Here is a 16500-nt window from a genome sequence, read left to right as displayed (position 1 = left end):
AAAACCTTGTTTACTTTACATACAACAATAGTTTAGTTATATTATATATAGACTTATAGAGAGAGACCTTCTAAAAACCATTAAAATGTATTATCGGCATGCGAAACCTTAAATTAAAGTGAATAAATGAAGACTTGGCACACCACTTCTGAAAGATTGCCGACCCCTGAGTTAGCCAATGATTTTTCCACCAGTCAGAATGAAAATACATGTAACTGGGCTCTTCTCCGCTGCTGACTTTTCAAAAACTAATTAATAAGAACTTAACTATAAATTATTGGTTCCATATCATTCTCCTGGGAGCTGAATTAGACTTTGCAATTAATTCTGCTCTCTCTTGCCCTTTCCAGTTTTCCAAATGTGGCTCATCCTTTGATGTGATATTAAGTGGCTATGGAACACTGTGTGGATGTCTCCTTTGTTGCCATGATGTAAATGCCCAAGTGTAAATAAACTTTAACTGCTTAGATAATGAAGCAAAAGCATATGCACTGCTTAACTCAGCAGCGCTAGTTTCAGAAACGGGGAGGGTAAAGGAGCAACAGAGGAAAGGCTTTTGCAGCTGAAGCTACTTCAAAATCAGTGGGACCAATTTAGGGCTGAGTCCTGCTGTCCTTACTCAGATGAAGAATCCAATTGTCTTCAGTGGGATAACTCCACTGAGTAAAACAAGCAGGATTTCCCTTTAGTAGCCAAACTGCTCTGCTGGTTAATCCTGGCACTACTTTAAGAATAAGAAAGACTTGGCATGTGCCATAATGTGTAATTTGGTCACTTGTGGTTCTTGTCTCATGCAGTAGCATGATGACCTGACTCCGATGTACTGCTCCTTAGGGTGTTTGCATGGATGCTCTTTCCCAGATTCTGCAAGATGGTGTTTACCAGGACAGCAGCAACAAAACTGAAACTGAACTGACAGCAGCAGACCTATGAAGAGGGGGGCGAGGTAAGATGGTTCTGAGCAGGTTTGGGGCTGTGGCTTTTGCCCCACCATCCTAAACACCCTTCTGAAAATCAACAGAGAAACAGAATCCCCCTTATAAATCTCTTAAGGGATTTTTTTTTTTTAAATCAGGACATACTCATTGAAGCTCTCTTTTTTTTGTAAGTGAAGTTGACTGCCTCCCTCTAACACAGCTGGATGGTACATCTCATAGGAGACTACACAACAACAACAAAAAATAAATAGCAACACAGGAATATTGAAGTAAAACAACTGTTAATGGGTTATGGAGCCTTCTATCTCTAGACTGTTATTTTAAATCTGCTCTGAGTTGGTAATGACCAAAATCCTTTACCATCCAAAACCCTATGCAGTGGCATAAGTAGAATGGTTGTAGTCCTGTTCAGGTTACATTACACCACAGAAGTTACAACTGCATTTAGCACTAATTGGCAGTTTCTTCAAAATCTCAACAAAGATATTCAGCATTGAACAGACTATGAAATCTGACCTTCTCACCCTTAAGGGTAATCTCTCCTAAAGAGTATTGGGGCATGCTGACTGGGCAATAGGGGGGAAGCTTGCACTGCTCCTGGCTACTTCCCCATAATGCCTGTGAATAAACAGAGGATTTCACATGGAAAATGGAATCTTTCACAAGTATTAATTAATGAAGAAAATCTAAAAATAAACTTTATACTGGGCCCCAATTACATTATTGGGATTGGTCTCTTGGAATCTCAAAAGTTTTGGGGGGGGGCTGAATTCAGTATTTCTAGGGTTACTGAAAGGAAAGATTTAAAGGGACACAGTCAGCATAAAACAATCTCGCTTCCCTCTGGAATTTTTTACCTATTGTTACAAGTAACAGATAAAAATGATAGAATTGAAAAGTTAGAGTCAAAGTTATTTTGTTCCAGTTTGATTGCTTTGTCTATTTGACAATACTTTGTGTGTCTAATCAGGTTCACCCTTTCACCTGTGTTGTCAGATTCCCCTGTTTGTGTGGAGAAATAGAAAATAGCAGGCAATGGTAACTAGAGGGGTGTACATGAAAATATTTTTAACTTTTTTTTTAAATTGGCTAGAATTAAAGTTGACTGATACTTTAAATGGCCATAAGCTACTTGTAATTTACAAAAAAATGATGGTTAATCATCTCCTATTATTCTTAAAGGAGTCAGAGGGCAGGGGATTGTTGAGCTATTGCCTATCATGTCAAGTGTGCAGTTCACAAGTGCCAGTAATTACATGAACAATAGTGAGAAAAATGACAATGAGGAAATTAATCAAGCATAAGAAACAGACCATCACCATTACAGCATGTTTTGTTAAAGTTTAATTTTGGGCACATGGGCCTGTTCGTATGTTTAACAGTGTGTTGGTCTATAGACTGTTTCAGTGTTAAATGCCTTTTTAATGTATTACAAATCTTATTGATATCTCTGGGGTTATAAACATAATATATCCACAATTATTTTATATATACACACACATACATACCCACACTGCCCTGGAAATTCTAGCAAATCTATTTGATTAAAGAGGAAATAGGTGAAAACATGTTTTGTTTTGGTTTTTTACAGCCGTTTAAATTTCTTTTTCCATAGAGGAGAGCTAAACTACCCTGGCTCAACAGGCAGGTTATGGGCATAGCTGAAATTGAAAAGCTCTCCAGAGAAGAGCAGTCAAGGAGGCTTATTGCCATGGCCCAACACAAGGCATAGTCCTGCTGTCTTCATTTATGTAAGTAATCGTTACTCGCATGAATAGCCCTACAGAAGTCAATTTGGTACTTTATGGTTAGGGCCTTGAAGACATTGCTCTAATGGTAATTCTTGCATTTGCTTCAAGGATGACAAGCATTTGGCATGAATAAAAATACTTATTTTTGTCATCTTAAACCAAACCTTTACAGTTCTGAAAACAACCTTTTTAAATTTCATGGCCGTGGCTATCACTTCACTTTTCACACAACAGCACTTAAATAAAAGATGGCTAGTAACTGCACTTATTTACCCTGAAATAGAGACGTTAGGAAACATCTGACTGAAATATTTAAGGGATTATACATTAGTATGGATGATGAGGATATTCAGATTTAGAATAGTAACGTTTTAAATAAACAAGAGATCTGGAAAGGATATAAATTCCCAGGCTGCAGGGCATAAGCTAACTTCTATTGGGGATCAGGAGGAAACTTGCCCTAGGGGCAGATTATCTGAGAGAACTGCCTATTGAAGGGTTTCTAGCACCTTGAGCTGAGGCATCTGCTGTCAGTGACAGGATACTGAACTTACTGGACCAGTGGTATGATCACATATGGCAGTTCCTATGTTCAGAAGATACAAAGAGTGTAGTGAAAATTCATCAGTCTTTTCTTACCATCTCCCCCAAAATTAATAAGTTTAGAAGAAAAGGAAATCTCTCTTCACAAAGTATGAAGTCAGTGTGGTATTCCTAGAAATGAGAGATGGATAACAAGTCACCTGATCCATTTCCCTGCAAGTACAAGTTAGGTCCCTACACTGTTTTCCCTAGTGCACAGTCCAGTTTAATTCCAAGAGTCCCAACCTACAGGGCTCCCATCACTTCCCTTCGAAGGCTAATCCACCAGCTTTTAGATTTTACTATGGGGAAGCTGTCCTTAATATTTTGACTTGATTTTGCCTCTTTTGATTTCATCCCACTTTCTTCTGTGTACCACCTAAATAATTTATCTCAATGCTTACTATTTATATCCTTCACATATTAATATACAGCAATATTCCTTCAGCCTTCTAGTCATTACTTTACTAAAAGTATAATTAGTCATTCTGATCATCTGCACTCATTCCATTTTGGCCAGCTGTCTGGTAATGAATGAGGTGCTCAGAGCCACCTAACTACAGCAAATGCAACACTTTAGCTACAGTTTATTATCTGTATTATAGTAATGCCTAGAGGCCCAAGCCCCACTGTACTAGGCATGGTACAAACATGTAATCAATGGCCCCAAAGATTTTACAATCTAAGATGAGCTACAGATATACAGGACTATTTCCTACTCCCTGAGGTAATTAAAGCTTGTCTGTATGGAGTCAAAATTACAAAGGCCTTTTTTTGTTTTGTTTTGTTGCCATGTAACATTTTCAGTTTGCATCTCATCTACTGTCCCCATCATGCCTATATTTCTTCCTCCCACTGAATATCAGTGCATGGGAGTGTCTTTTCCCGGTGTATATGTACTTACCTTTTACGATAGTTAATTTCATTTTGTTACTTTCTGCTCATATTGTTAGCCACACTTAGGCACCTGAATCTCTGTTTAGGCACATACAGGCTGATTTGAGGCAAGTAAAGTTGATATTTAGGTAGAAAAAAATAGAGCGATTTTAAGCAAACAGGGCCTCAAGTACCTTTGTATTGTCTCTGTCCTCACCGTCATTCACATTTCCCAGTTTAATATTACCTGTTAATTTCATTACATTAGCCCTTTTCTCTTGGAAACCTCACTAATGTGAGGATGGGCTGGTGGTCTTCAGCCATCTAGCCTTCTTTCATTACAATAGGTGTTAGTACTACTTCCCACAGGACAACCATTAGATTTCTTAATTCCTCTGCCTCCTCCCAAATAAACTGCCTTTCGAAATTGGTGAATCCATTCCTTACAATGGTGAATTCGTGTAGCTCATGTTTTCTCATTACCAATTAGTTCTTCCTTGTCAGTAAGAAGTTTGATCTGGGAGGTCACAGGGTATCAAATTATCCTCTAGTTACACTTTTATAATCAGTAAATACTTGCAGTTATGCATGTTAAAAAAATGGTAAATAGACCAGATGTAGCAGGGCTGTTGCAGAGGCTACTGGAAGGAATTCCCCTCTCTCCAGTGCCATGTACAGCACTGCACAAATGGTTGTGTATCGTAAAGACATGATGGTGTATTGTAAAGACATGGTGCTTCCTCTCAAGTATAGATATTGGCCTCTGCTGGAGTTAGGACACTGAACTTGATAAGTCAAGTTTGTTATGTAAACCCCATGTCCCTACATAATGGTGGCTATTACTACATGACCAAATTCTGTACCAATTTGGTAGGCAGCCTGTTGAAAGTGAGTATGGAAAACAACATACAAATCTGCCACACCATTATCCTAGGTTTCTCAATTATGCCACTTACTGACACAGTTACCTTGCTGACTCTCAAATACATTAAATCCCTTGTAAGCAACCCTACAACAAACTTCAAATACTTGGCTCCAAAGAACGAGGTTATAATGAAAGTTAAGTTGAGTTCAATAGCATCGTCGTGTTCCAAAATGCCTTTATTTCATATCTTGGGCAATAAATGCTCCAGTAAAATTTTATTTAAACCAGGTCTGTTTTGTAAAATGAGTCTCCCAGATGGAACAAAACATTCATTGTCAATGTACTGTTTAAACCTTTATTGTTGCCTTTTTGTTGGTACAAGGAGCTTTTATGCACCAAACAGCTGTATTCATCATGTTTATCTAGAAGGCATCCAGTGTAGTGGAAAAAAGTCTGGAGGACAAAAATCTTGGTTAAGTGCAAAAGTACTTGTGGATACTGGCATTTTCTTCTGTCCAGTTCCTTTGGTCAGCATGCAAGTCACATACACAGGCACTGCCATGCAGACTTGCAAGTCCTGTATAATAGCAACTTTTCATGAGCTGTCTATTTTTCCAAGCAATCTCCTCTGAAAATTTTTCAACTGCACGACAACATGGTGTACACATGCTTATTATATTCCCTATGATCCTGTCATTTCTCAATCTGTTGCTATTTTGGCCTCTCATTAGGTCACTTTCCAAATATTGTGTACAAGCTATGCGTCAATCATTGTCACAGCTCAGCCCGAGGCTAAGCCAAGCCAATTCAAAACTAGGAGGAAAAAACGCCAACCAAAGTAAGCACTATATTAAAAACAGTTAACAGTTTAACTTTGGAAAGCTATTTGTGTTCCAAAGGCATCACACGAACCCACTTGATGTAAAAGAAATATACGGCACCATTACTCCCAAAAATAATTGTAAACAGTCTTACTAAGTATGTACTTAATGGCATTTGAAACTGTTGGCAAAAACAGACATTAGAATTTCAAGAATTAAGAATATGACATTGGAAGAAATCCTCTTGGGGTCTCTCCTGCCAAGAAACATTCAAGCTTCCGACTTCTGGACCGAGTGGAGAAGTGTATCGACTTGAGCTTTTTTGAGCTACAGCATGTCTAAATTATTTGGCGATTCTTAAATGAAAGATGCTGTAGAAGTGCAAATTATTGATTAACAAGTACAATAGACACACTAATGTGAAATTTAAAAAGTGCCTCAGATCAACCGCATGCTCTGCTCAATTGCAGCTAGAAACAGGAGAATGCATTTGTGAAAATTGCAAACAAGCTTGATCCTCTGTAAATATGAAGTATCCTCATGGAATCATGGCTCCATGTTACCTGGATGTTGAATCCTACAGACTTTGTACAGTGTTCGCACTCTCAGCTGATGTGAACGAAGTGCTTTAGGAAGTTGTTACAAGAGTGAAAGGAGTAAAACACAGTTGCATCTACATGTTCCCTACCTGAGTGGGGGCCTTAGCAGACATGTAGCATAGGTAAATGTAGCTGTCAGACTCACCATGAGTGCTTAGTGAGGATGGGGTTGATAAAGTTGTGGTTTGCAACATACAACAGAAGCAGCCATCTGGAAGTGGCCTAGTAAACCTAGGGACTGAGCCTTGAAGTAGAATTGGTGAGAATAGGTTTTGGATGTAGAGAAAGAACTGGAGAGAAATATTTCCCAGAAGGCAGAGGGTGAGGTTTCTGATAGAAAGAAGGATGAATCCCTAGTTACAAATCGTACAGTGGGAACAGAAAGAGGGAACCCTAGAAAGACCAAAAATCTCCACCAAGGGCTCTGTTCCTGGGACACAATTTCCCAGCCTCCCTAGCTGCAACCACACATTACTGTTGGCTAGTTTTACATTAGGGGGAAAACACCTGACTCTAAACAGAATGGATTCTAACATTAGCAAATGCTGAGCTGCACAGTGTTATCAACCCCCTAATGAGAAAGACTACAAAGACTGAAACTCTGGATTCTTAGCTCTGTCTCGAAACCAGAATGTGTGCAACTCAAATGCAAAATGACAATATCTGTCAACTTGGAACTGACAGGTGTGCAGTTCTGTGTTTGACTCCCACTGCCTGCTGACTTTGCTAACAGAATAATGTGCTTTTGAATTCTGCATTTTTTACCTTTTCAAAGGAATTACACTGAATAAGAATTTGGACATGGAACTTCTGAATGTTGAATAACGTCCTTTGAAAAATAGCAGACTTGTCCATTTGGGACTACAGGGCTTCTGCAAAACATTCCATTATTAAATGAAGCTGACTGATTTTTAAACTTGTTTCCTTGGTGGTGGTTCTTAATCGCATCACTAGTAACCCATTAATAAAATTATGCCAAAAACTGGCTGCTGACTTTAATTGAAGATTCCTTAGCTTTGGTTCCTCTGCCAAAATAAAAAAAGAGTCCTATACTTTAAAGTGGGAGCTCCTTTTAACCTGTTCCTTAGTTTAAATAGGCTTCAGGAATGTTCTGAAACTCCATTACCCAAGAATTGCCATACTGTATTGGACTCAATGTCCATCTACTCCAGTATCCTGTCTTCTACAGTGGCCAGCATCAGGTGAAAGTGCAAGAATGACACCACATTAGGTGTTGTCCTGATCGCTAGTAATTAGAGAGGGTCTTAAAACCTGAAACAGGAGGTTTTATATCTCTTTCACAATTTTTGCCATATTCTTGATACTCATATAAATTGCCAAACCCTTTTTAAATATTAAGTTCTTGGCCTTCAGGATTCCATGTGTCAGTGAGTTCCACAGTTTAAATACTTCCCCACACAACATTTTTCCTTTATCAGTTTTTAACGTCATTGACTGTTTCCTTTTTCTGTGGTATGAGACAGGGAGAACAGAAGATTCTACTGTAGACCATTATTTTATGTACTTTTATCACATCCCTTCACCTCTTTTCTAAAGTAAACAATCCCAGTATTTTCAGTCTCCCATCATTATTGATTAAAATGTTCAGCTTCAGTTCTACCATCTGCAAGGTATTTATTTAAACAAGATCTATATCTAACAATGTTATCCTGTATTTCCAGTTTATTTCCAGTCCTATTTTTAAGCATGAGAGGGATGTATTGAACTTCAGTAATTTCACTGACTTAAAATGTTACAATGTATTTGTTGTCCTTTCCCTTCCCCTCTTCCTCCCCCACCCCCTCCCGTTATTAGTTGTTCTACCGTATCTGGTTCAGCTCCGTGATAGCAATGCAAATAAATCAGTGTAATCGTTTACCAGATTGTCAACAGAAGTTGTGTGCCTAGCACACTCCGGGAGGAGGGGGTTTAAAAATATATAATTTAAATATAGGCCATACCTCCCCCACAGAAGCAAACGGTAATTTCCCCCACGCACCCCCCCGCCCCCCACCTGAAAGTGAAATAAACTTTGTTACAACTTTGGTTGCATTCCCATCTGAACACAATGCTGAGCACGGTTCATTTGCGCAGACTTGGCAACATCAGCAACAGCAGAAAGTTACAGGCTAAAGCTACATTTTTACTGGTTGGAAAATTAAAAAGCCATTTCCAACAAAACTGAGGGCTTTAGGGCAAGATCCGAAATTGGAGAGACAAACCGGGATTACTGGTTAAATAACCTGCACTGATTATTTTTCACGGACTTAAAAGAAGGGAACTCTTTCTCCAGCTCTTAAGTACTCCCCCTGTACTTTACAAAAACTATTAAAAGCAAAGGCTCCCTTTGGTCCGGACAGCTTTTGTTTAAAATAGCAGGAATCCAACTCTAGAAAAATGGGAGAACTTCTCAAACATCATGGCGGTTGGGGCTAAATTTCAGAGTGAACTTTCTGCGATTCTTTTGCAAAGCGATCACAGATTGCAGCTCGGCTCCTCTGGCAGCAGAGATACTGTCCCCCCTCCTGGCTCAGCTCAGACTGTGTGAGAAACTATTGCACCCAACCTAGCGATCCCACTCCGCAGGCACGGAGGGAAAGGCACCTACCTCGTTCCTCTGGAGCTGGAAGAAGCTGTTCAGATAGCTGGAATTGAGGGACGAGCCCAGCTCCGGGCTGTTCTTGGTGTAGCTGAGATCGGAGTGCTGGGAAGAAGAGGGCTCGGGTCTGAAGGCATCAAAGGCGCTGGCCTGGTGGGTGTCTTGCAGCGACAGATAGACCCAGTTGAGGAGCTGGGCAGGCTGGTAGACAGAAGCAGCACTGGTGTCTATGGCTGACAACAAGCTCATCTTTCCCCAAAAGTCTGCCGCCTGCCTCGGTCTCTCTGTTCCCCCTCCCTCCTCTCCTCGCTCACTGCCTCCGGTCAGCTCTCCCCGGGATGTTTTCTCCACCCCACGCGCTTCTGCTGGGTTCTTCTCGCTTAGGGGGAGGGGTGCTGCTCTTTATTTTGCTTGAATCCGGCCAGCCCCACACTTTTGTCTCTCCCCCTCCCTCCCCTTCCTAAGGCGATCCGAGCCCCCCTAACCCCGAGGCACCGCACCGCACGGGCATAGTTGCTGCTGCGGCTGCAAAGTTAGCAGGAAACTTTCTTGTGAGTATTTTCCCCGCTCGTTTTCCTTTTGCTGCCAGATCCGCTATCTGACTTTATTCCCACTCCCTCAGGCAGCCCTGGAGGGGCGGGGCTGATTGACTATGCAACAGCAGCCGATCCAGTCCGCGGGTCATCTCGCTGCATATGGAGCGCCGGGGCGGGGAGATGGAAGTTCGGCGCTGCCTGGAAAGCTCAATGGGCTGGCTAATTTGAATATGTATGAGGCTTTAGGCCAATCAGTGGACGGCACCGCCTCCTTCCCTCCCTGCGGGGTGCAGACGCGCCAAGAGTAGCGGTGGAACAGAACGCAGCCCTGCTTGGCTCCTAAGTGCGGGAGTTCGTGCATCTTATGTGCAAACTTTTACCGTGCCTTTGTGGGTCTGTCTCTCGCTGCACGGGTTTCCTTTGTGGTCTTCCTGGAGAAGGGCTCGCCTGCCAACCAGGACTCCAGTCCCGTGAGGGTGTTTTCACGGTGCCGTGGTAGCGTGCATTCCCCTCTTTATTTCTGTTTCTCACCAGGTGCTAAGGGCTCATTATTTAAGGGCCTGTCTCACTCAATCTTTGTCAAAACTCCAGGTCCGCAAAAGGTTCCTTGGCTATTGAGGCTGTGCCAAGACCTTGCAGAGTGAAGGTTTCCCAAATAAGGCAGGAGAGTGATGTGAGCTTCCCTTTGGAAAGCCAGCTAGGTAGACTGGGATTGGCTTGTTGAAGAGCCATGGTGCAGTTAGCATAGAATGAAGGGATAACTACCTAGGCCTTTTAAGGAGTCAACAGCAGAAAAGAGGAAGAGGAGTTATTCTTCTGTTGGGAAAGTGCCTGAGTGGGTAATGACTGTTCCAAAACCTTTTCCATCCTGCTTTCCCTATACTGTTTAAAGATTGTGACAGAGTAGCCATTTCTTACTAAAAATCCCATGGCAATGAAACCAAGACTTTTTTTCAAAGCTAGAGTCTCTATGTGAAGGTGAATTTTTACATTTAAATAAAACCCCTTTATCTGTTTCTTGAGTTATCAGAGGCTGAAAACACACACACCTTCCCAGCATGTATTTGCTTTGTTTTGTTTTTAAGAATCTCATCATTTTCTTTGCTTAGATAACTGAAAAACATCAACACTTTGACCCTTCAGACTTGGCTCATGAGTTGGCCTTAATGAGCGGTATGTGTGCTGTTCACATGGAAGAAAAACGTTGTTCTGAAAAAGCAAAGTTACAAATGTTTTGGAAATGCAGGGCTGAGTGTGCACAGTAGAAAATACCATTAAGCTGTCAGCTACAAACTCAAAAGATGGATATATTTTGCATATGAGAGTAGCTAGTTAACTGCACAACTGTCTGGCTACAGGAATTTATAAATTCAGTTGCTGAAGATGGAGCTTGTAAAGTCCAGACACTTGGAGCAATGGATGATGGAGTTTGTAAAAGGAAACAAGATGCTAAAGGCCTCATTTGCTGACAAGTTGGATCAGTTTTGCTGTGCTGGTAATTTAAAACAATACCTCCACATACTTTGGATGCAGTTGTACTGGTATAAAATGGTTTATATCAGTATAACTTTTTCCTGTATAAGAAGATAGCAATAAACTGTACTGGTATAAGGAACGTTTACACAAGCGATTGTACTGATAAATAACACAACCCTTTAACCAATATAGTTATGCCAGTACAAAAGCAGGCCTTAGTGGTTCTGCAAGCCCATTATCTCTGGAATAAGGAATTATTGAGATCTGCTGATAAGGCTGAATGAGAGACAAAATACTGTCCCTGCTTCGAGAGCTCACACTTCAACAGGCAGGCAGGCAGAGCGGTGCGCTTGGAAGCCCAGATGATTGCTTGAAATTGTGTCTTTGGTGTAATGGACTCCCTTTTTTTTGTGCATGTTAATTACCATGTCACAAAGGGAGTATTTTCAATCCCTATTTTCCTGGATAAATAAAAGATGTCAGATCTCGTTCATGGGTCAGATCCAGCCCTCATTTGGCTTCTAGACCTCTCACTGAAGGTAATGAGAGTCCTTAACAAAAATGGATACAACATGGTTCATGTGATGAGTATCAAAATATCGAGTGTGGCTGATTTAATGTTGCACTTGTTTAATTTTTATTGTGTCCTGACCTGGTTGTCAAACTTAATATTGCCCTAACTCTGATGACTTGTTTTTTAAACTGAATAATGGAATAACATGATACACTGGGGCATACAATGAGCCAATTGGAAGCTTATTTGTTGTTTTTGGTACTTAGGCATCCCCTATTGTTGTAATGGATGAGCCCCAGACAATCTTTAATGTATTTATCCTCACAATCCCCATACGGTAAGTCAGTGCTATTATTCCCATTGTATGGAGGGGGAGCTGAGGCACTGAGAGACTAAGTGACTTGCCCAAGGTCAAACAAGAAGCCTGTGTCAGAACTGAGAAACAAACCTGGATCTTGGAGATCACAGCCTAGTATCCTAACCAGTGGGCATTATCCTTATTCTGCCAGCAAGTGCAATACAAATCATTATCACTATCTTCCCTTCATATCAGCTTTCTGGATCTTTTCTCTCATCATTCCCAGGCCCTTTCCCCTCTGCGCCTCCCTGTGCAGTCTTCACTCATTCCCTGCGTTGAACTCCCATTACTGTCGGTGCTAGTTCTGAGTACTGAATTTAGAATATACAGTGAACCTATGCATTCAAGGAAATAGATCTTGTCCCCTTGCTAGTGGATCAGAGAGGATAATTTTGCCCTTATTTTGCTGTCATTTTCCTACTGTTCTCAGGACAATAGAAAATCCAGATTGTATAATGAGGTGAGGGTTTTTTTTTCCTGTTTGACTATTCTGCTATAACCATTGAATCTGCATTGTTCTTAATGAAACCATATTTATATATGGGATCTTCCTTTGACTTTGACAAACTCAGTTCCTATTACTTTGGGTGGAGCAAGTAGTTGACCTTGTTCCTCTGCCTATCATTCTGTACCTTGCATTGAACATGGTAGTATTTATAATGTGAATATGACTGAGTAGTACAGTGTGGTGAGTTGTCCATCTCACACAAGGCCTACAGGGGTAAATTAGGCTAATTAATCTATAGGCCATACCTGGAGGGAAGCCAGGTTATGCTAAGGCCTAATTTGCTGATGAAGTCCAGCTGGGGGAGGAGCTGGGTTGGATTTATAAAGACAGGAAGTTGACAGCAGAAAGGGGTTGTCCCGAAGGAGGCTGTAGTTACTGCCTGGGAGTGAGGCGTTGTGTTTGAAGGTCAATGGAGTTCATTTGTCTGCACTTACTCCCTAGGAGGAGGGTGTTTGAGCCGATACACTCGGGGGGGGGGGAGCCAGAAGATGCAGGGAGGAGTCCAGGGAAACAGCAACAGGGTCTGAGGGGAAGCAGGCCAGAGTTGCCACGTGTAGGGTCCCTGGACTGGAACCTGGAGTAGTGGGTGGGCAGGCCAGGCTTCCCCTACTGGCCACTAATGAAATGGCATCATTGGGGCAGTGCATGGGAAGACTGCCTGAGATGGTTGGTGCAGAAGGCTTTTGATACCCCAGAAGGGGGAAATACGGATAGTGACTTGGCCTTCCTCCATGAAGAAAGAGCAACTGGGGTTGCAGAGACAGAGCAGAAGTAGGATATGCAATGAGCAGCAGAAGAGGGACGCAGACCTGGAAGGAGCTAATCCCCAGAGTGGCCAGGAGAGGCACCCCAAGTGGTGAGTCAACCCCATGACACACAGATTCAATTGCAGTCATCTTCTGGCTCTTTAGGGTTTCTTTTTTTCTGGCTTGTTCAGAATGTTGGTCTTTGGCACACAAGTGGCTGTCCAGAGTACATGCACAAAGCTCTCCAAGGGAAATAGAAGGAGTATTTCATGAGGGAGGGAGGAGTTCCTGGCATATAGAAAGGAGACTATTCCAGGATTACACAGCAGCATGAAGAAAGATACAGCATCCTCAGGATCATCTACTGAGTCCACCTGGGTTTTATAGCTTCACCCTACCTGAGCTCTGATTGGCTCAGTTCTCAAATTATGAATATTTGTCACTCCACGTACTGTGGAAATTTACTCTCCAGATCATGGGGAAAACTGATCTGACCACTAACTACCAGTTCTTCCTTGTGGATGGTTCTGGGCACTTGAAGTAAATGGCCTCGCTCTGTCTCTTTGCTTGTGTATGCAGAGATACAAACCTTCTGGAATCCATTGATTTTCTCAACACTGCAGTGCCAAAAGACGTGGGTTACATGAGCAGAAATCTTGGATAATTCTTTTTTTTTTGGTGGGGGGAGATTGGGGTAGAGTGGGATGGTGGGGGAGTTATGTAACAAGGGAGAAGGAGCAGAATGTGCCACTAGAAAGGAGTGCCTCTGGTGGCAAAGCAGAAGACAATGGGAAGAAGGGACCACATTCTTCAGAGTGCTGCTTCTAGTGTTCATTTCAACACCTGGGAACAGGAGAAAGAGACTGCCCTGGGTGCAGGTCACAAAAGACCCTATTTGGAAATATTTTCAAGAAATTCCTGTACCTCTGGGTAAAAAGGAACCCATGCCAAATGTAAATTGTATAGCAAAGAGATGCAAGGCCTGTTTGTCAGAATGAAACAACCTTATGAAAAATGCTCCTCAGAAGGCAGCTTAAGTAACGTGACTCTTGTCTCATTTTCAAGAGACTTAGGCGAACAGGCACTTAAGTGCCAGTCACTTTCACTTAGGCATATTTGAATGTTTTCTACTCTGACCTGAAATAATCAGTTTAATTAATTGACTACAGTTAATCCCTCTGTTCCTTTAATAAATCATCTAGTTGTAAATGTGCAACATGTTTTGATAGAAGAAGTTTATGTATCCAAAACACTTAAGGTTGTTTTGTTTAAACACATCAAACAACACACAAAATGTATCTTAATTCCAGTTACCATCCCTAATGTAGCTTGATACAAATCATGAGCAAAAAATTATCTAGTAAATAAGCAATATATCATGCACCATTTTCTAACATACTAAAAGTATACATTAATAAGAATCTGAAAATATTAAACTCTATAATTGCTAAAATGTGTGTGTATATATAGTGTACCCTCCTAGTTAGCAAAAAGATGCACCACATCTAGTGTAAAGGCTGTATTTAGCTGTAAATCAACGTTTTAAAAGTTTTATATTAACCAATGAGAATGTACCTTTTGTTTAGGACAGGGGTCGGCAACCTTTCAGGAGTGATGTGCTGAGTCTTTATTTATACACTCTAATTTAAGGCTTCGCGTGCCGGTAATACATTTTAACATTTTTTAGAAGGTCTCTCTATAAGTCTATAATATATAACCAAACTACTGTTATATGTAAAGTAAACAAGGTTTTCAAAATGTTTCAGAAGCTTTATTTAAAATTAAATTAAAATGCAGATCTTATCAGTTTAGTGTGATCCTTGCCCTTCCTTTTCCTTGCTGAGTTTTCCAATGTCTGGCACGTATTTGGATACTTTAAGCTGCACACAGACCTCTGAGTGGTCACTTGTTAACCGGCTCCGAGAGGGACAGAGGACAGATTTCATGTGTGAAAATACCTGTTCACACAGGTATGTGGATCCAAATGCTGAAAGCATTGAAAACGCAATTTTCTTCAAATAGTTAAATTTCACTGGCAGGGACATCCAGCAGGTCAGAATAGAGGCCCCATGATCTCTCTCGGTAGCTTCAAGTGCACTCCACAGATCCACAAACTTTGATGTCCACAATTCTGAGCTTTTTAACTGAATGAGTTGCATTTCGAAATCTTCAACACCCATCCACTGAAATACAGACAAATCCAAGTCGCTTTCGTTGAACTTTTCAGGTGTAATTAGAAAAGAAAGCATTGGGCCAAATCGCTGGAAATCTTGAAATCTGTCAGAAAATTCTGATTCCAGTTCTTGTACTTTCCAATCTCATCGACATTGACAGTGCAACGTGTCGATAGCTCTTTTATGAGTTGGAAGTAGCGGAAAGTAGAAGTTTGAATATCCCTGGAAAAAACTGTTAGTTTCACAACAAATGCTTTCCAGGCTTCATAAAGATCCAGAACTGTTTGCCCTGCACCCTGGAGACAGAGGTTGAGTTCGTTTAGGTGAGCGGTGATATCAGTTAGAAACATGAGCTTACACAGCCATTTATCATCATCCAGTTCGGGGTAGTTTTGTTCTTTTTCCGACAAAAAGCCCTTGATTGCATCAAAACCGTTTACAAAGCTCACCAAAACCTTGCCACGACTTAGCCACCGAATGTTGGTGTGAAGTGGGATGTCGTTATAAGCACTGTCCATCTCTTCTAGCAGTGCTTGAAATTGTCTGTGAGTCAAAGCAAATCGAGCAACAAGGAAATTCACAATTCGCATCACTGTATTCATCACATTATTAAGCTCTGAATTAGAAATTTTAGCACACAGGTTTTCTTGATGCATGATACAGTGAAATTTGGCTGTCGGATGGCCAATTTGATTTTCAAGTAACTTTACAAATCCCTTCTGTTTTCCGACCATGGCAGGAGCACCATCTGTTGTCACACAAAATATTTTTCTGATGTCAACTCCTCGTTCTTCAAAATGGTTGACAAAACTTTCCAGTATATCTTCCCCCTTTGTTGTGCCATGCAGGGGTTTTAGGCAACAAAGTTCCTTTCATCGGAAGCACAATATCTTGCAACAACTGCCAAACGTGGAACGTCATTTATATCCACGCTCTCATCAACCGCAACACTAAACACTGCTGTCTTTCAGTGCAGTCGTCTGCTTTCCCTTAATGTTTTCTGCCATTTCACTTATGCGTCTCTCAACTGTTCTTGCAGAGATAGGCAGTTCTTTTATTCTAGATATGATTGTATCTTTATCTGGCAAATCATTGAACAAAATCTCCGAACTGCTGAGAAAAACTTTTTATATATTCCCCATCTGTAAACGGCTTTC

At 41.1% G+C, this 16500-nt stretch overlaps 1 protein-coding gene across 1 annotated transcript in view; it reads right to left on the bottom strand.

Annotated features, from left to right (window-relative positions):
• The window catches only part of LOC113406900 (zinc finger CCHC domain-containing protein 24-like), a 164768-nt gene extending 155276 nt beyond the window's left edge, over positions 1 to 9492 (bottom strand). Inside the window, exon 1 of the mRNA XM_026653762.1 lies at positions 9041 to 9492. Within this exon, the coding sequence (XP_026509547.1) occupies positions 9041 to 9280 (240 nt within the window). The 5' untranslated portion in view covers positions 9281 to 9492. The remainder of the gene's footprint in view (positions 1 to 9040) is intronic.
• Positions 9493 to 16500: the final 7008 nt, after the last annotated feature.

Source organism: Terrapene carolina, unplaced genomic scaffold (assembly GCF_002925995.2).
Source record: "Terrapene carolina triunguis isolate 2854851 unplaced genomic scaffold, T_m_triunguis-2.0 Scaffold148, whole genome shotgun sequence".
NCBI lineage: Eukaryota > Metazoa > Chordata > Testudines > Emydidae > Terrapene > Terrapene triunguis.
The sequence above is the reverse complement of the archived record's forward strand: the minus strand, read 5'-3'. Positions and strand labels throughout refer to the sequence as shown.